General features: G+C 41.9%; 1 protein-coding gene across 1 annotated transcript; it reads left to right on the top strand.

Moving 5' to 3' along the window:
* The first annotated feature begins 2009 nt into the window (after positions 1–2009).
* On the top strand, positions 2010–5053 carry foxi2 (forkhead box I2). The gene is made up of 2 exons (XM_034112043.1): positions 2010–2769; positions 3608–5053. Exons 1-2 carry the CDS (start codon positions 2166–2168, stop codon positions 4192–4194), a joined length of 1191 nt encoding a protein of 396 aa, XP_033967934.1. The 5' UTR covers positions 2010–2165; the 3' UTR covers positions 4195–5053.
* Positions 5054–20988: the final 15935 nt, after the last annotated feature.

Genomic DNA, 20988 nt, shown 5'->3' with positions numbered 1-20988 from the left:
GGTGCTGCAGCCCCCTCATCACCCGCGTCCATTCGTGATGTCTCGCTGGCTCGCAGTAAGCAGGAAATGACACCAGTAACCCAGCTCACAATGTCGGCTCCTCACAATGTCGGCTCCTCACAGCAGCGAGCCGGGCAACGTCCCGCCAACACGGCACCCAGACCCCACGCAGCATTCTCATCTGTTTGTCAATACTGGTGTCATTTCCTGGTTGCTAACTAACGCCATTGTAACACATACACACTGATGTTCCGCTGTAACGGTGGTGGACTCATCAGAACAGAGTGGGCGAGCTGACCAATCAGAGCACACTGGGCTCACAGGGAGGGGGGGGGGCAGGAGCTCCCACAAGCCGTTTAGGACAGAGAGTGAATACACATACTATGCAGAGATGCTGTATGATAAACCAATGTGAGTTTGTAAAATTGCACAATGTGAATCTATTCTAGTAGACCTCAACAATGGAATTATGATCAGTAGAAATGGCCATGACATGGGACCTTTAACTGTTTGTTCAGGGCTTCATATCATTAGACGTATATTTCCTGTGCAAAACAGGTTCTCTGGGGGGCCCATCGTCATGAGGACTTTCTAGTTAAAGCCAGGCTGTCTGTCTCCCTGCTCTCTTGCCCAAGCCCATCCACCCTCCCCTTTCCCCAGACCTGTCATCCTCCAACCTTCCACTAGATGTCCTCACTGACATCCTCTCCCAACTTCACACCTGTTGCCACTCTCCTCATCAGTCCTGCAGTTTGTAACCTTCACCCCTTTTCCACCCTCACTCTTCTGTGTCACTTAAAGACCCATAGATGTACTGTAAAGCTGTTAAATGTTTATAATTCACACACATATTTGACTTATGGTTGTTAAGAAAATGTTCAATGAGTTTGGCTGATCCATCAGAAGACAAGGTATGAGTGTATGAACATTTAACTCTGACCTCACTGACTTTAAAAAGGTATATTTATGATGTTTCTCTAACATCTGAATTGTTTATTTTAACATTAATGAACGAAGACCAAAACATTGAAAAAAGTGTCATCCGTTTGGTTTAGTTGAGTCTCGTGATCCGGAAGTGTTTTCTTTCTCCTTTATTTGGTTCTTCACTGTATAAGACTGCCATGTCAGAGCTGGATTAAGAACAACTTTAAAGCAACACTTTCTCCTCTAATCAAATGTAAAATTATGAACTCTGTTGAGTAGAGTTGTGTTTGTTAATACTAAAACCAATCATTCTATAGGGATGTATTACTTAAACAGCTATAATTTATTTGGATGATAAACACATTTGTGCTTCAGGGTTATTGGGTTCTTTCTTTTTTATGAATACAGTGGAACTAACCTACTCACCACTTCCCTTTTTTTTAAAAGAATATGAAAAGAACAAGGCGACTATTTTGCCTTTTTCATATACGTTGAATACATAATTGACACAATGTTAATACAATAATGAATGTATTTTGTAGTTTGGTTGATTCCTTTTTTTGAACCACCAGCTAAAGGATACATTTGCTTTTCGTTATTTTTAAATCTAGACAATTTGTATATTCCTCATTACAATTTCCATGAGGCATTTAACTGAATAATAATGAAAAGATGTGTCTGTCTTCTTTCTGTGAGAAGTATTGTGTTTTACATGTCTGATACAGTAATGACTCTAAACTATCTGTTGACAATCTTGTATTACCTAAATGTATAAATCTTTTTATTATCTTCATCTTTACTTTGGATAGAATGTAAGTATTGAAGATGAATTTGTTTAGTTTCACATGTGAGACGAACAAAAAACTGATATCATAACAGTTATTATTGCAGTCTGAGTCAGTCTTTGTTTACAAAAGTTTAAAGATCCCAGCATTAGTCCCTCCGAGGACATGAGAGCAGCAGCAGCAGTGTGTTGTGTCTCTCCGGGACTTTTTGACAGGGGAAACATTTGGGAACCACTGACCCACTGTCTGGTGGCTGAGGTAGAACATGACCACACCCCCTGTTACTCAGTGTGTGTCTATTGGCTGCTGGGAATGATCTCGAGCCTGGATGTGGCTGCTGTCAAGGGTTTATACTATTAAAACTCCCCCAAGTCCTCCATCCTCCCTGACACTTGTTGCTGCGGCGAGCACCACCTGAACCGCTTCAGTTTCCTTTGGGATTTCCCGTGGGGAGTGATGAACTCCATCGACCCCCAGTCCCACCACCAGCACCACCACACCTCCCCTACCGTCGGCTCTCTCCCACCCAAAGGCGCCCAGGAGGCCCCGGACATGGCCGCTGTGTACTGCGATAACTTCAGCAGTATGTACCACCAGCAGAGCCTCCAGGGCACACAGAGACCCTCCGGATACGGCCTCGGAGATTACGCATCGTCTCCAAACCCGTACCTGTGGCTCAACGGACCGGGTGTGAACTCCTCTGCGTCTTACCTGCACGGCAACAACTCGGCGTCCTTCATCCCGCCCTCCTACGGCTCGCAGCGGCAGTTCATAACAAACTCACCTGGATTCGGAGGGCCCGACCTGGGCTGGCTGTCCATCGCCAGTCAGGAGGAGCTGCTGAAGCTCGTGCGGCCGCCTTACTCCTACTCTGCGCTCATAGCCATGGCCATCCAGAATGCGCACGAGAAGAAGCTGACCCTGAGTCAGATCTATCAGTATGTCGCAGAAAATTTCCCCTTTTATAAGAAGAGCAAAGCCGGCTGGCAGAACTCGATCCGGCACAACCTGTCTCTGAACGACTGCTTCAAGAAAGTGCCGAGGGACGAGGACGATCCAGGTACAGTGAACGCACCATGGGAAATGTTGTTATGTGAAATATGCTGCATTTGGGTACAGTTTAATCACCTGGGAGATTCAGAGTGGTTTAATTAGAGGGTAATTTAGGAAGAAGAATGACAATGAAGTTATTACTTAAATCTTGTAAATGTAAATGACGAAAACGTTATCATACTTTTCGTTTAGCCTTGTGGTCCAACAAGTCTTAGCAATACTAAATTACATTACATTTTCCTAACATAAATTGATACTGTCTGGTAATCTTCTAATTTATTTTAAAAGGAACACGTTTTAAAATATTACAGAAGTAGATATTGCAGCCGCTGTACAATTATAAACTAATACAAAGTAAGTACAATATTTCTAAAGATTCATTAAAATGTTGTAAACGTATTTATATTGTGTTTTCTTAAAAGTTTTACCAGAATTTAAAGTATTCTTTTTCTATGAATTGTGCATGTATTGTCCTAAAGTACGTCTGCATTTTAGTTTTAAATCCTAACCTGTACATGTGGACTATAATGACAAGGTGCTATATATTCATTATTGTTTCCTTAAATAGATTGCAGAGAGTAATCTGCCTTCAAAGAAACATTTGATAACAATTCAAATACGTTTTGAAATAAAGAATAGAAGTTTGTTCTGACAGATTGCTTAAATTCTCGAATCAGTTTGTTCATTTATATCTCGACAGAAAAAAGCTTATAAAGGTTAAAACCAGAGTAAACATATTGTTGTATTTTATATATACATTAGACGTATAAAGTCCCACAACTTCCACCATCGAATACTGATATTATCAAGTTCTAATATGTATTGTGTTTCATCTTCAATTACAGGAAAAGGAAATTACTGGACGTTGGACCCAAACTGTGAAAAGATGTTTGACAATGGAAACTTTCGCAGGAAACGGAAAAGACGCTCAGATCCGACCAGTGCAGGAGGAGCAGCTGCGGCAGCGGGGGCCACAAAAGTGGAGGACGGCAGGCCGCCGGTGGGGCCCTCAATGAAGCCTTCAGACAGTCCTCAGCTCCTGGGGCCACCCTCTCCGGAGATGGAGCCAATGAACGAGAGCCACAAGAGCTCATCGTCCTCTTCGCCGCCCGGACTGTCCTCAGCCGCTCCGTGTTTTAACAACTTTTACAGCAGCATGTCGACGCTCAGCTCGGGGGGTCCCAGCCGGCAGGGGTCCCTTGGTTTGGTGAACGAGCTGTCAAACAGGAACATTACGGCCCTGAGCCCGTACCACCTTAACCACGGAGGACAGGATACAGGGGCATCAGAGCACGGCGAGGGCCTGCATTTCAACCGTGGAGTGTACTACAACACGTTTGGCGGCGGGCAGGGCGGACAGTTCAACAGCCACTTCTACAACAGCTTCAGCGTCAACAGCCTGATCTACCCCCGAGAAGGGACTGAGCTATAGGGGCTGATTCACCACAACTTCCCCACACTGTTCAAGGGCGTAGCTGCATGGTGAATCCCTCTGAAACACAACCGAGAGGTCAGAGGGCATGCTGGGTAAAGCCGCTTCTCTGCACCATGAACACAACCCTCCCTTCACTGATCACTTCACAGAGATTAGAGTATTTTAGCTAAACTTGATTGAACTTGACAAGCACTCAAACTGTGGAAACACGAGCCGGAAAGTCAAAAGGAAAAACAAGCACTTATCTTTTCACTTTTTTTTTTGTTATTATATCAAAGCTCATGCCGACAACCACAGAACACTTGGTTTCTTTTGTAATATTTTTTGGGCGGATACAATGGGAAGGGTTTATATTGCTACTTCATCATGTTTAAGATGTAAATATCCTTAGATATTTTTGCCAAATCTAGTCCATATTACTTTAGGGTGGCCAAATTATTACATGTGTTGACACTATTTATATTCATATTCAACTCAAGTCTGCCAAAGTTGCCTTTGCGAGACCGCCTTTACCTCAAAACAACAATCATATGAGATGACAGAGTCCTGAAGGGTTCACCTGTACATTTACACAGTTTCCAAATGCAGTAACAATTGATTTAATACGATCCGAGATGGGGCTTGCCTTATTTTTATATCCTCCATGTTGAATGAAAACCACAGCACTAAGGCTCTTGTAAATACATGTGGACTTTATAAATGTGTATTTTTGTAAATTATGAAAAATAGTTTGTGACTATTTATGCTATTTATGCTAATAGACATTTTGTTCCCTACTGTCTGAACATAGCTTGATTAAATCATAAGTGAATTACTTTAACTTACAAAAATGCGCCGAAAACAGTATCACTAAAACTCAGATGTCATAAATCTATATATATTAAAAACGATATTCTATATCATGGTTTCTCTCAGGATTCAGTGTGACAATCATTGAATTGCTTTTGTATCTATTTTTGTCTTTTTTTAAATCTTTATACAGTACATACAGCTTACAGGCAGTTTTCACTGTGACTATAAATAAATATCATGTGATCTCTATTGTATTGTCATGAGTCATTTTCAAATAGGGCATCGGCGTATTAAGGGCTTCATTATCATTTGAATACATACCCATACATTTACTTTAATCTCGTATTGAATGACTTCTACTCCATTTCAGCTCAATGTAGCCTCTTACAGTCTGTAAAAACAACGAAAAGCTGCATGAGTTCGTTTTTTTCCTGCAGGCCTTCACTTTATTTTATTTGATCAACTAGGTGATCCTGTTCTCCAGAAACATGTTAACAAGTACATATTTTATTGCTGCATAATTTAAATCACAGAGCAGGTTTTACAACTACATTTCTCAGTATTTATAATCCAGTCCCATATTTTTCAAGCTCTATACTGTCTCACACTTTTCATTATTACATTTCATTACATGTCACTTGTTAGACGCTTTTATCCAAAGTGACTTATACTCAATACTGTGGGCAATGACCACAGGAGCAATTTGGGGTGAAGTGTCTCAGGGACACAACGACATGCTGACTGCAGTGGGGTTTGAACCTGTGACCCCCTGATCCGAACAACAACACACAACCCAGTGCACCACACACCTCCCATTATGATGATGATCTAAGACCAAGGTCACCTCCAACTACAACAATGTTTATGTGCCTGTGTTTTATTCCAGTAAGTCTACTTCTCTGACAGATCAGTGATTACTGTTTGAACATGTTACAGGTTACTCCATTAAGACAACCTTGTTGCTATAAAACATATACAGAATAATTAACATTTTGTGTTACTTAGTTTGACTGTTGCTGGGAAGTGGGATCTATTCTACGCACACTGGTCGTCCCCCAAAAGGAAATCTGTTAGGACAAAATACCTGTGAATGATGGCAGGTCAAAAGAGCATCTCTGTAAAAATTGAGAAATACATTTTTTATCTCAACGATTTATTTTACAGGTCAATATATTTTTTTAAATAATTTCCTGTCATTCATAACAAATGAGTGGGGAAATGAGGACAGGGTTCCCTTTGTACACTTCCGTTTAATTAATTCGAATGAATCGCCTTCAGTGGGTCATCTTTGACTGAAAGAATGGGAATTATTTTCTAAAAGAAAACACACAATGAGACATTGAGAGCAAAGATTTGAATAATAAATTCATATTTATGTAGGTAGAACGTGAGCATTTTTCTCAAGGGAACTCTATTTTTGCTCTATTACAATTGTATTACAAATATCCTGATTCCTTATTTTTAAATAAATATATGTAACTCAACAAATGACATCCTCAACAATTGTTTGGTTCTTCGGGTAACTTTGAGGTAATCCCTTTATCAGAGAATATATCTTATTTGTTAGGAAAACAAAATCATAGCATGGTGTCCTCCAACATGTCCTCTATTGCCACAGGCGGAGACGAGTTATGCCGGGGAGAGTCTTCGGGAAAAATCAAGGGAGAAATCTCAAGTTTGGATCCGAGCCAAGCTCCCTGCAAAGACACCGCAGTTGACAGACATCTTGATTCAGAAAACAGTGAAACAATAGAGCCATTGTCCCTGCTCCTTCACGCCAATCCCCATGTATCAATTAGGGACTCTCTGAACAGAGGTAAAGATATCCCCCTTACCCCGACGAGGTTTAAGCATCTCTTTTGTCTCCATTCTCCGACAGTGTTTGCCCCAAATTGATAGGAGGCCATTTTGCTTTGTTCCTGCAAAGGAACGACACATCCCTCAGAAAATATTTGCCACCCATTTTGCAGATTAGGGACAATGATTGTATCATTTATTTAGATGTCACAATTTATGATTCACACCATTCAGTTGTTCAAGGTTCTTACAGTGTCATGCCATGAAATTGATATGATAGCACGATAGTATGAAAGTCTGTTTTGGCCCTAATTTAAATACACCATCAAGGTTCAAGTTTCAAGGTTCTTTATTTTGTCATACGAACATATAGCTACAGTGTAGTTATGCCGATTTATCTCATATATGAAATCTTAGGTCACAGGCTTCTCCAACAGTGCAATAACACAGATAAACAGTAAGATATAGTGCAAGTAAAGAGTAAATAGTAAATACAAAAAGAAAAATAGCTTAAAAAAGTGAAATAGTGCAATAAGAGTCTATATGCAAGTTATTGTTCGAATCATGTTTAATTACTCATTGTGACTTACACATTAGAGTCTCTTCATAAATAATGCTTCGTAGCCATTAAGTACTGTTGTGATGTAATGTGTAGGGAGTCAGAATAAAGACAGTTACCATTTAAATTTAATATTTGTATTGGTCATTAAAAAAGGTTGTATGTTCTGGTCTATCATGACTCAATCTGATGTCGATGTTGAAATCGGTTGCATAATTTGCACCGGCGTTTCAAAACTTTTCCACTCTGGCAGACTGCACCAATGCTGTCCTGTGAATGGGACGACTGTTCAAGGGGTGACTGTATACTGAAGGCTCATGTCCTTAAACGACCCCACAGGACCCCCTAACACAAATTGTTCCTGTGATAATGGACAGAGGACAGGTGACGCCTCGTTAATGAGAAGCATCTTATGGCGCACAGAAAGCAACGGTTCGGTCCTGTCAGCATGTTTTTTGACTTCATCAAATCTCTCCGACGGGGATATTAAATAAGGACAGCAGAGTGATGTGCTTTCAGACTACTGGTTCATTTCAGGACACGGGCCAAATTATATCATGATTTGTTGTTTTCAGATTATTTCTTTGACTAAATGTCGAAGAAGACTAAACAAAAGCTTTAGCAAAATTCTCAAAAAATGCAACCGGGACAAACTTTACATCAAGCTTGTTTCAATCAGAGCAAGAGGTTGTGTTTGAACTTCACATCCCAAAACCATTTAGCTCCATTGCTTGTATGTGCACATTCAGCACAATCATGTTAAAATCAACGGACTGATTTTTATTATTTTATTACCTAAGCAATAAGATCCAACATTGGGGAAAAGAGAAACAAGAATTGAATGATGTTTCAGAAACTGTTTGAGGATCTCTGTTCATGTTTTTGTCACATCCTGTTGATGGACTAGTGACCCTGACTGACTCCCAGGTGTCTCAACTGGGAGGAATGAGATGCTTTGTCTGCTGCAGTTTGTGATTTAGTCTCAGAAAATGATGGATAGCTTTACACTCAAATCTACTTTATTCAACTCTTAGAGGGTTAGGTCAGCAGGTTAGAGAAGAGTCCTTCGGTCATATTAAAAAAGCATTTTCCAATTTGTTGAGCTGCAGTCACCTGCATGAAACGCAATGCAAGTAGGCCAACAACTAAATGGTATTTATTTATATTTGAGAACCGTTGTTGTATGTCACCCTTTTTTACGTCACATTTGTAATAAATAAAATATTTTTTTATTTGTCTACTCATACATTTTCAAGTGACTTTGTACATTACTGCTTTATGTGTGAATAAAATAGAGCCAATGTACTCCAACAATGGGGTTTGAACAGCTGTGGAGGTAGCATTCAGATCCCCCTTTTTAAGTATTAAGCACAATACCATATTTTAGACCAAGTAAAGTCTTGGGTTTAAAAATGTGACTTAAGGGTACAAAGTATTATCCACAAATCATGGTTACAAAATAACTCTTTGTGTACACAGTTTAAGTATCTGTGTTGTTTAGTTTACCAGCCTCTGTCATAAACTGTTAAAACAAGAGAAACAGTCAAGAAGCAGAAGATTAAGAGAGTATGTGTGTGTGTGTGTGTGTGTGTGTGTGTGTGTGTGTGTGTGTGTGTGTGTGTGTGTGTGTGTGTGTGTGTGTGTGTGTGTGTGTGTGTGTGTGTGTGTGGTGTGCGTGCGTGCGTGCGTGCGTGCGTGCGTGTGTGCGTGCGTGTGTGTGTGTGTGTGTGTGTGTGTGTGTGTGTGTGTGTGTGTGTGTGTGTGTGTGTGTGTGTGTGTGTGTGTGTGTGTGTGTGTGTTTGTTTGTGTCTGTGGAGGAAAACATCTTGATGGGTTGTGTCCGGGAAGGCAGAGATGGAGTATAGGGGGCCTGGTTGTGAGGGTTGATCGCAGGGTGGCTCGGGGGGGGTCTTGAGTTTGATTTGATCCTGGAAGGCTCAATTAAGTGGTTCGTTTACCCCTCGTGTGGAGCTGGTGAATTGAAGCCAGGTCAGCTCCGGGTTGAGTTGTTGTTCATTATTTTTCCGCCTGTCGGATCCCATGAGCGGCCGCTGGAGACGGTGGCTGCTCGGCGGCCGAGGAGCAAAGGGCCAGCCGGTGGGGTACGTCAAACACACTCAAAGCCTCTCCCCTTGCCTGGGGGATTATGACCAACAAAGCATGTCCCACACCTGCACCGGCCAGCACAATGGAAACTCTGCGGGCCAATGGAGACGCAGGGAGAGAGCAGTTATTAGAGTCCCCCACCAATGAAATGGATTACATTAACCCCTTCAGTTGTTCTTCCTCCCGGAGCTTAAACATTGAACTGACAGACTCCACATCCAATTGAGAAAAAAATCCCGGTAACACTTTGTTACATCAGCTTTATTCCGGTTTATCCAATAGGGAAGCATTGTGTCTCCACTGTTAAACCATGTGATGACTTGGTGAAGTGTTGTAAAGTTGTACTGAAACTTTAACCAGTGGGTTTTACTAACAGTAGGCTATTGTTGTTGATTGTACAGTGGCCTACTGAAGCAAGTCAGCAAGAAGACTATGTAAGAATAGGAAACCCTTTTGACCTTCAGGATCGTAATGCAGCTTTGAAGTTACATTCACAAAGAGAAAGCAAACAAGACCTTCATGGTCTACTCAGTTTGAGGATGGAGTAATTTGTTAAAGGTCCCCTATTATACTGTTTTTCATCAATATATCATAGGTCTCAGATATACAGTACATGTATACAAAACATGTCTCTGTGTTTGCCTCGAAATACCAAACATATCATTGCAGCATCCCATAAACCCCTCTGTTTCAGCCCTGTTTCAAAAGTGCTGATTCTCTGTCTGGTACTTTAGATGAAAATAAGGATTCACTCCCCACGCCCCTCTGGGAGATATTTGGTTAAAAAGAACACATTAGCCGCGTTCACACCAAGTACTTTGCCATACTTAGTTCCCAGCACTTAGTTCCCAGCACTTAGTTTCCCTATGGACTGGCTTCAGTAGAAGCTGCAGGAGTCCCAGCAGCTTCTACTGAAGCCAGTCCCCAACTCTGGGGACTTCCAGCCGGGGACTTCGAGTAAATTGCCAGAACGCCGACACCTCCTCATCTCCACCGCACCCATGTTTTATTTTGTGTTGCCATAAATTAGTCTCTCTGCGTTTCTGCGCTGGGCAAATGCTAATGCTAATAATGCTAATGCAAGGATAATAAAATGGCGGCTCTACAAAACATTTCAGAGTTTTACGGGGCGTGGTTTGCAATTCGCCCAGCCAATCAGAACTGGGGCACTTTTTTCCCCCCAGGAGAGTACCACCTGTCAGCAGGCACTACAAATGGGGGGGGGGGGAAAGTTCCCGGCACTAAGTACTCTTTTTGGTGTGAACACTACATAAAGGGTACTAACGGAACTAAATGGGAAAAGTACGGGGAAAAGTACTCCGATGTGAACGAGCCTAATGGTGCTCTAGGAGGAGATTCAGTTCAGGGTGGGGGGGGGGAGGTGTTACCTTGGTTGGTTATTGGCTAATGGTTACACACGCTAAAAAATCGTTATGACATCATAAAGTGGCCAAAATCTGATCAGCTCATTTTCAGACAAAAAAGATTCTCTCACTTTTTGTCCTGATCCATATACACTGAACAAAAATATAAACGCAACACTTTTGTTTTTGCTCCCATTTTTCATGAGATGAACTCAAAGATCTAAAACATTTTCTATATACACAAAATAACCATTTCTCTCAAATATTGTTCACAAATCTGAAACAATCTGTGATAGTGAGCACTTCTCCTTTGCCGAGATAATCCATCCCACCTCACAGGTGTGGCATATCAAGATGCTGATTAGACAGCATGATTATTGCACAGGTGTGCCTTAGGCTGGCCACAATAAAAGGCCACTCTGAAACATGCAGTTTTGCTTTATTGGGGGGGTCTGGGGGGGTCCGAAAACCAGTCAGTATCTGGTGTGAGGGGTAGGGGTAGGGTTAGGGTTAGGGTAATGTTGTGAATCGAGTGGCCCATGGTGGTGGTGGGGTTATGGTATGGGCAGGTGTATGTTATGGACGACGAACACAGGCCACTCGATTCACAACATTACCCTAACCCTAACCCTACCCCTACCCCTCACACCAGATACTGACTGGTTTTCGGACCCCCCCAGACCCCCCCAATAAAGCAAAAATGCACGTTTCAGAGTGGCCTTTTATTGTGGCCAGCCTAAGGCACACCTGTGCAATAATCATGCTGTCTAATCAGCATCTTGATATGCCACACCTGTGAGGTGGGATGGATTATCTCGGCAAAGGAGAAGTGCTCACTATCACAGCTTTTTTCAGATTTGTGAACAATATTTGAGAGAAATGGTTATTTTGTGTATATAGAAAATGTTTTAGATCTTTGAGTTCATCTCATGAAAAATGGGAGCAAAAACAAAAGTGTTGCGTTTATATTTTTGTTCAGTGTAAATGGATCAGGACAAAAAGTGAGAGAATCTTTTTTCCTGAAATTTTCAGAGTCTCTTTCCACAGAGGGGACACATGTTGATGTATAAAATACATGAAAAAGTGGATTTTGCATAATAGGTGACCTTTAAAGAAGTCAGGTAACCGACCACTATAGGATATTCAAGTGATACATATTCATATATACATAATAAGTGGCCTTAAGATTTGTAGTTTGGGTCATTTGGATTCATGGGGAACGGAGGGTGACAATTGTGACATGTTTTTTTCAAGTACATCTTTGGGCAAGTTATGCATTTCTATGGATAGTCAAAATATAGAGATGTCAGAAAACTAAATTCGGATTGATATGCAACAAATCCCAAACTCAGGACATAGCTGTTCATTATCTGTAACCACTAGGCAAGGTCAAGTTGTGTCGTGAAAAAAATACACAAAACATCCAAAGAAACTCATTCCAAAACTTTATTCCTAAAAACAACATTATGCTAAATACTTTTTAGTTTCCTTACACATGTGCCTTCCCAGCATCATTAGTATCTTCTGGCATAACATTTGTTTGGACATGGTGATGCCATGCTGCAATATTAAGATCTGTAGCTCCTGACTTGAACATTTTCAACATAATTGACATAACATAATACTCATTAAATGAGTATATTAAGTAACCTTCTTTGAAAGAACAATGCAGGTGCAGTATATTAATGTTTGTTAGGTGTGAGTAGGCCTGAGAGGTATAGGTGCTTTGTCCATTTGCTCAAGAAGTCTCTATATTGGGAAAAGTATAGGCAAGCTGCTCTGTGAATCATAATACAATGGAAATATATGTCTAAAATCCAGAATATGTCATACAGTGTATATTCCTTGCTGTTTTTGGCTTACCATGATCCTTCAATAGGTGCGTTCACACCGGAGTACCTTTCCCCGTATTTTCCCGTTTAGTTCCGTTAGTACCCCATAATGTATGTCGCGTTCACACCAAAAAGAGTTTAGTGACGGGAACTTTTACCCCCATTTATAGTGCCTGCTAGAGAGGTGGTACGAAAAAAGTACCAAAAAAGTACCAATTTCTAATGGCTGGGCGGATTGCAAACCACGCCCTGTAAAACTCTGAAAAGTTTTTGAAGCCGCCATTGTATTTGCTGGCATTAGCATTATTAGCATTTGCCCCGCACACCAACGCAGAGAGACTAACTTATGGCAACACAAAAATGGATGGAGTGATGAGGAGGTGTCGGTGTTCTGGCGATTTACTCGGAAGGCTTCTGAACGTGAACGTGATTGGTACTTAGTGCCCTGGGGTACTAAGTAACGGTGCACTAAGTAACGGTGCACTAAGTAACGGTGCACTAAGTACGGCAAAGTACTTGATGTGAAAGCGGCTAATCTCATTCTTTCTGTAATCTGCTTTGGGTAAGAGCATCATCTGATCATGTCAGTTTCAATTTACGTGTCATTAACTACACATCAATACTCTGTGTGCTGTATACAGTGCTTTATTGGTGTAGATAGGAACATTCAATAATCTCAGTGTCCAATTTCTCGAACTGTATCAACAAATAAACAGCATTGTTTACCCATAACTGTGCAGCGGTACCGCAGCTTGTGAGTGTGTTTGGGGTTTGTTTCAGATGTGTTTTGGAACAACAGAGCAGAAGGATACTCAAATATTTTTTGACGAAGGAGGGTGTCAGTCCCCAGGGAACTTGTCGTGGACGAATTAGACCGAAGCTCAGAGGAATGCATGTCGCTGCCCTCGTCCTCAACCCCCGTCCCCTCCACACACACTCCCTCCTTCTCTCTTTTCTCCTTTAATTGGGCCCGTTTCCTGGCACCTCTCCAGATCACACTGTCACTTTACACTGCTTAATAAGCTATTAGCCCCGGCTGGACCGGGTTAGACCACCACCCCACGCTAATCGACATGGACATGGTCATTGTGTGGAACTGGGACTCAGGACAGCACAGTCCGGCTTTTGTTTTTGCCCGGACCTCAGAGCCCTGGACGCCCACACCCTGGCTAGCAGAAGCATGAGGGGTGAGGAGGGTGGGAGGTAAACAGAAGGGGAGATCAAGGCGAGGTGAACTCGCTCCCGGTGCCCCCTAGGACACAACAAAACAAACTGTAACACCTTTGGTTCAGTCATCTTGCTTTGGCAAAAATATGACTTTCTGCCGCGTCCCAAAACAATGGAGCACCTGCTAGAAAATTAACCCACCGCCCCCCAACCTGCAGGAACTACAGTAACAACTAACAAAGCAAGTCACCTTTAATATATTTGATCCACAACATTTACAAATGTTTGTCAAGAGTTGAAATGTTAATGAACTCCTCAAAAGCTTTAAAGAGCAAAAAGTTGTAGCGAGTATAGTATTTTCAATACATTCTGCTCACATGAAACTGCATTTTTCAGGTATATTTACTTTCTTTTTTAACAAATACCAAATTTTGGTTCAATAAGAAGACTCTTTATACAACAGTTGCTCAATTTAGTGGAACATTTAAGTGTACACATGCAAAAAGGGCCTTTTAGCAAGTGTATTTGACCAGGTACCAAAGCCAATAAACCAAGTTTATTGATGTATTTATAAGGCCTTTAAACAATCTTACTATTAACATTACTGAGGAAACTTGCAATAATTTGTAGTCATGAAGCAAACAAGTCTCTCCTACTTCACTGATAGTTGACAGAAATATAAACTTATGTTTTTTTCACTTGGCTTTCTCTGATGCTTTAACTTAATTACCTGTTTTTCTCTTTTTAACGTCAAAAATGTTGACAAATATCTTGCCAACCTGGGAAGGTTGACATGCATGACCAGGGAAGTTTCTGCATTATTTTCACATAATTATTTGTGCATGACCAACACCTGCAATGGTACCTCCTCTTGCAGACCTTTTAATTGTTTGCTCAGCGTGATGGGATAGGGGAGGGAACCTTCCTAAACCATGTTACATCTCTTGAACAAGTCCTGACACCTCCGGGCAGAAAATGAAGGGGTTAGACGAGGCCTTGGCGCTGCAGCCTGTCTGAGGAGCTAATACTTGCACACAGGCTTGGCAGGGAGGGGGACACAGTCGTATTTCATGTTGGGGATGTACAGACTTCACGCACATCTCTTAGTGTCAATCTTTTTTGCACCAGGAGTAGATTCTGAACTTCTTCTCCTGAATGATTGATATGCAGGGGGATAAATCAAGTGTAAGGAAGTCTGTTGAAAGGAACGATGGTTAATTACTCTGCTGGAAAACCAAATAGTGAAGTCTTTTTTTAGGGTTTTGTGTTTCGGATATCAAAGATGTCAGTGTGTTCATGTGTGTTCAGAGGAATGCTGAGGGCAGGCTGGGACAGAGCTGTGAACAGGTGCATGATGGGGAGTGGATCGGTGTGTGTGTGTGTGTGTGTGTGTGTGTGTGTGTGTGTGTGTGTGTGTGTGTGTGTGTGTGTGTGTGTGTGTGTGTGTGCGCGCGCGCGCGCGTGCGTGCGTGCGTGCGTGTGCGTGTGTGTGTGTGTGTGTGTGTGGTTGAATTTTGAAATTGTTAGGAGGTCTTTACTTCTACAACTTGAACAAGACATTGAAGTTTTCCAAACAAACAAGTGTTGTTCATACATATAAAACAAAACTTTCAGATAATTTTACTAACTGTCTTACTTTAACATCTATCTATCTATCTATCTATCTATCTATCTATCTATCTATCTATCTATCTATCTATACCCCCCTTTCCCCTTACACACACACACCCTCCCACCCTCTAATCCAGCCCCCTCTGAGCTCAGGGTCCTGGGTAAAGGTTCATCCAGAGGGCGGAATCAGCCTCCATGGCAAAGCAAGAACTGAGGAGGTAGGAGTGTAAAGGGGGAGCATTCAGTATGGTGGGGAGGGTGAGGGGATATGCATGTGCTAGGGTGCATAGAAGGGTTGGGGTGGGGTGCTCAGAATGAGAGAGAGCATAATTCCTGGAGCACGATGGCGGGGTTATGTAGGGTGTGTGTGTCGGGGGTTCAGTGATTCTGAGGTTCCTCACCCATATTTTTCTGGGTTCACTGCTCCGAGCTGCTGCTCAGCACAGACTCTGGAGGGAAAGATGACAACGAGGAAGTATGCAGCTGTCTGAAGTAACACAAACTATTTTAATGTGTCTAAGTGACACGACCCCCTGACCTAATGGGATAAATACAATATTTAAATATTACACGCAGCAGTTTATATGAATTGAAGTGAGTCTTCAAGTCTCTTTTAAAACCTAAAAAGCCCTCCCAACGTACTTACTGTACTTGCCATACCAGGATAGAAGTAAAGCCTTTGGTTTTGCATGTTTAATCCTATAAATTGCATAATAGTTTATTACAAATAACAGTTTTTTGGGATATTCTTTCAAGTGTAACCATTCTCTTCCATTTCTATTCCAAGGTTTGATAATCATCATGACACTCATGTCATGCTTTAATCAACTCCACTTCTGGTTTTCCATCAGCAAAAGTTGTGGAAATTAGCATGTATGTATGTTGGTACCACCTGAGTCAAGGTTTCAAGACAAGCTGAAGGTAGAAGGGGAGTGGCAGCTGCAGCAGTGTGTGTGTGTGTGTGTGTGTGTGTGTGTGTGTGTGTGTGTGTGTGTGTGTGTGTGTGTGTGTGTGTGTGTGTGTGTGTGTGTGTGTGTGTGTGTGTGTGTGTGTGTGTGTGTGTGTGTGTGTGTGTGTGTGTGTGTGTGTGTGTGTGTGTGTGTGTGTGTGTGTGTGTGTGTGTGTGTGTGTGTGTGTGTGTGTGTGTGTGTGTGTGTGTGTGTGTGTGTGTGTGTGTGTGTGTGTGTGTGAAGGGGGGAAGGGGGGAAGATCTGGAAAGCCCCCAGTGCAGGTGCAATCCAGGGCCATCCGCGACGCTCCGTCAGCTTTGCGCCGGGCCAGCAAGGGGTTCAGACAGGGGTTCAGACAGGGGGTGGAGGGTGAGATCTAGTCACCCCGCTGGCCTTCTTCTGCGAAGCGGAGCTGGTAATTTGGACAGGAAACTGGATTTGTGCCCATCAGAGCCTGGGCAGCGAGGCGATGAAGCAGCCTCACAGCGGGGGAGAGGGGCTGAACTCAGGATGACCAATATGTTTTCACTCATTCATTCATTCGGCTTTTCCTCAGATTGCCTCCCTCCCCCCTCCTGTTCTCTCAATACTGATCCACTTTTTCTGTGATGATCAGCTTAGTCTGCCTCGACACCTCTGGATGGTCCATCGACTCCATTGTTAACATTGCATACCAGTGGAAATACAGTTTATTTCTGGCTTGGGTTTTAATTAATTTATAGAATACATTTTAAAAAAGGTTACTTAAAGTGGACATATCATGCAAAATGCACTTGTGTACGTCTTTTATACATGAATATGTGTCCCCGGTGTGTCAGGGAACTCACCAAGTGCATAAAACACAACCCTCTCTCTTTTCCTCCATACCCAAATCTCTAAAAACGGGGCTGCAACGGATCTGATACAGACTGATCCAGATTTGAAATATCTCTGACGTCAGAAACTGAGGAGCTCCGCCAATATGGGCAACTCTCCACCTATCAGGAGGAGGCAGCCACGGCCATTGCCGTTCGAAAGCGCTGGAGACGCTGTAGTACATATGCCAGGCCTGTAGGTGGCACGGTAGTCTGCCACAAAAGCAGCGAAGAAGACTTCTCACAGATTCAGCCCTTGCAAAAACAGGGCTAAAAAGGAGCAAATAGAGCGAAATGAGGCATGGCTAAAATGCATGATCTGTTTGGTATTTTGATAAAAAAACTTCGCAGACATGCTTTATATAGGTATGGCCCTACAATATATATATTGTTTTTAGAGATTTGGGTATGGAGGAAAAGAGAGAGGGTTGTGTTTTCTGACACACCGGGGACACATATTCATGTATAAAAGACGTACAAAAGTGCATTTTGCATGATAGGTCCCCTTTAAGAAAAACATTTGTTAAATTGAGTTAAAACATACAAAACCCGATGTAATTACCACATCTGTGCTTAAAATGGTTGACTTGAACAGTGGTCTGTCAGTGTTGTTGGGATCAAGAAGTCACAGACACGTCATCCTCATCTATTATGCGGCTCTTTTTGCCTCTATTTTTGCACTCAAACAGAAAAGCTGTGTCGTAGATTCACCTGCCAAGCTTTGTTAGTGTGAGGTCTACATGTGCCAAGGCAGGCACAGCGAGTAATAGAAGGTAATAAAGAACCCCGTAATAGAGCATCGCAGAGGAGGTAATTACAGTGAGGGGTGTCTTTTAAAGGGTTGTTTGTAATGATTCATGGTTGCACAAGTGCAATTTTCATTGTCACTCCCCTCTCATCACTCACTGCTGCTCGCCTGGATCTGCAGGTAACCTTCCTCTCACCCCTGCAAGGAGCATCTCCACTGTGCCGAGCAGATACAACTTTCCATTCATTTCATTCTAATGGCTCTCCTCTCTACGTCATTTCTGGGAGCACTTTAGCTTCCAGCGCAATATTTTTCTTTCATCCAACAAACCAAAACAGCTTTTCCGTGAATAGCATTATAAAAATTATTTTTAAAAGCATTGAGCAGGATGATTAAAATGTACAATCTGACATTTTTACTTCGTGTCAGGGTGTCGATGACGTTATGCTCCCGACAGTGTAGTAGAAAAACCTAAAGCGTTTAACGATTATTTGTTTGTTCGTTTTTTGAAACATTTAAACAGCTTGTCAACTACAAGAAAATGGAAAATAAAATACAGTACGTATATGTTTTGGTCTTTTTGCATATAAGACTGCATACATTTCAGGTAATAATGTAAAATAAAAAAAGTGAGAGGGGAGTTAAAGAAGCCAAATAAAAACTAACAAAAAACGTGCAAATATAAAAAAAAGTCACAAAAATACTCCCAAGAAATATAGGGAAAATTAATGATAAGAAAAACAACAAATATTTGAATATGTTATTTTTTTCCCCTGTTGACTACTGCAGTAAAATTCACTCTTATATTTCTCGCTTTATCTGGAATTCAAAGCATCACTGAAATGATCCACTACACAGAGGTGGGTGGTCTGGCAGTGCCTAATTTTAAATTGTATTTTTTTTTTTTATTCTTCGACCGTTACTGGCGTGACCCTAATGCTTCCGTTTCCTGGCGTAGGCCTAATCTAGAAGAACATATCATACGACCGAGGAACCGGCAAGATATCCTTTTTGCCAATTTAACAAATAAGCAATGTCAACTACGCTTTGGCCCTATAGTTTCACATCTCATACAGATCTGGCACACAGCTGAATCACCTGGTAAGATTTTTGCTGCAAGTGGCGCACGCTTTCTCCTATATTTGACAATCTGCTAATTGTCGGGAGGCCTGTTTCATCCTCTCATTGGAGCAATAGCAGCATCTGCCAGGTAGCTCATTTGTCTTCTATTTGCAGCTCAGTTCTACTCTCAAGGCACATGGTGTACGATGGCACCAACCTTTACCCATTCATCCTCTTTATAAATTGTTTACTGTACAAGGAAAGAACAGCTGGAGGCTTCCTACGATAAACTACCACTTGACAGAGTATGGAGACGTAACTGTCCAGTTTTAGACCCTGATTTCAGTTGAGGGTGTTTGTTCAAGCATAAAAGAGGCCTCTCGCAATCCGGATCACCAACAGATCCACTTTAACTATGTCCACAGAACATATCTAACCCTGCGTAAACTTCACTGTATGAAAATGATAAACGATCCTCCATGTCGTTTATGCACTATGAAGGCCCGGCAAGTTTATTTATATGATGTGGGATTGTCCTCCAGTTGCACTGTTCTGGACTAAAGTGGCTTCTGGCATGCTTTCAGTGACAGTACCGGTGATTGTGCCCGTCCTTCTGTTAAATGATCTGTCCAAGCCCGATATCTCCAAGCTTAAGATGCGCATCTTACTAGCTGGCCTAGCAGCTGCTAAAAAGATTGACGAGTTCAAGATCCTCACTGAGACTCATTCTTGAGTTAATGCTGAAATATGCTAAACTTATAATCAACCTTATAATCACTAGCATTAGCTTTTCTTGAGTGGATTTCAACCACATACCTTGCCAAATAAAACAGGCATGTTTACCTGACCGTACAGAAGCATGTGATCACAAATAATTTGGTCGAGATTTGCTGACTAATGCTATGATATGGTTAAATGTTAGATGTTGAATATTTTGTTAAGGCAACGTGAAAGATAATACTGAATCAACTTGACTCACTTGGGATATTCCAGTCATGGATCGCTGATCAAAGAACTACAGTGAGTCTAATTATTTTCTAAATTCCAGAAAAAGTTCATATTTGAGTTTTTCTTGTGGTTTTCATGTGATGACTTCAAAATGGAGAGGTCATCATCTGTGCCCCTGACTCGTCTCTGATCCCTCTGTCTTTTAGTCAGTCTTGACAACTCTAAAGGCAGATTTGTCACCACAAGAAAAGCTTCTCAGCCGCCCATGGAACCCCCTTCTTCTCCTTTAATAACCCGGGTTAGCATGAGACGTCATTCATGTCGAGGTAAAGCGCTCAGGCGGGCTGGAAGAGACTCGCGGCAGAGCATGCTGCAGCACACCGTCTCTCCCCTTCGCATCCTGGCCCCAAACGAGACCCAGACATCAAAGGCAGGTGGAGTGAAACCATGAAATTACAGGTAAGGTGTCAATTACCCTTTGAAACCAAGCACTCTCCAAATCCAGGCAAGACCCAGCCGGTCCCTGGAATTAGAACAAATAAAGAGGAACTTCAGGGAGAATGGCAGAGAAGAGGGGGAAGAGTAGTGCAGGAGGAGGTTTTACAGGCCGTGTTGACAATATGGCATAAGTATAAAAGGTCCTAATTCAGCTTTAAATTACCACCCTGCACTCCTCTACTCACACATACAACCCCAGCCTGTTTGGGTGTGTGACTGTGTCTTGTCTGGGAAATAGGTGGAGAAAGGACGTAAAATCTGCAATCAGTGTTTACTCATGCCGACAGTTTTCTGCTGTAAAAGCAATACACTCAATTACATCCTTGGTTAGCCCAGCCACTTTTCTCTTTAACATCCAAGGCAAATGTCAGCATGTAATGGAGGGTTAATCTACTTGAACACCTTTAATTCAAAGAACCACACTTTTTTATGAGAAACGTAAAATCTTTATAGGGTTTATTACGCTAAGTAGCATCACATTGATGTTAGTCATCCAGTCTTTT

The sequence above is a fragment of the Pseudochaenichthys georgianus genome, chromosome 22 (assembly GCF_902827115.2).
Source record: "Pseudochaenichthys georgianus chromosome 22, fPseGeo1.2, whole genome shotgun sequence".
In the NCBI taxonomy this organism is placed as follows: Eukaryota; Metazoa; Chordata; class Actinopteri; order Perciformes; family Channichthyidae; genus Pseudochaenichthys; species Pseudochaenichthys georgianus.
Note: the sequence above shows the minus strand (reverse complement) of the source record. Positions and strands in the feature narration are given on the sequence as shown.

What these genes read in the sequence shown, in the direction of transcription:
- foxi2 (XM_034112043.1), top strand. Translation starts at nt 2,166, where the DNA reads ATGAACTCCATCGACCCCCAGTCCCACCACCAGCACCACCACACCTCC. An exon ending in GAGGGACGAGGACGATCCAG is followed by an intron (nt 2,770 to 3,607) that starts GTACAGTGAACG and finishes CTTCAATTACAG; the next exon opens with GAAAAGGAAATTACTGGACG.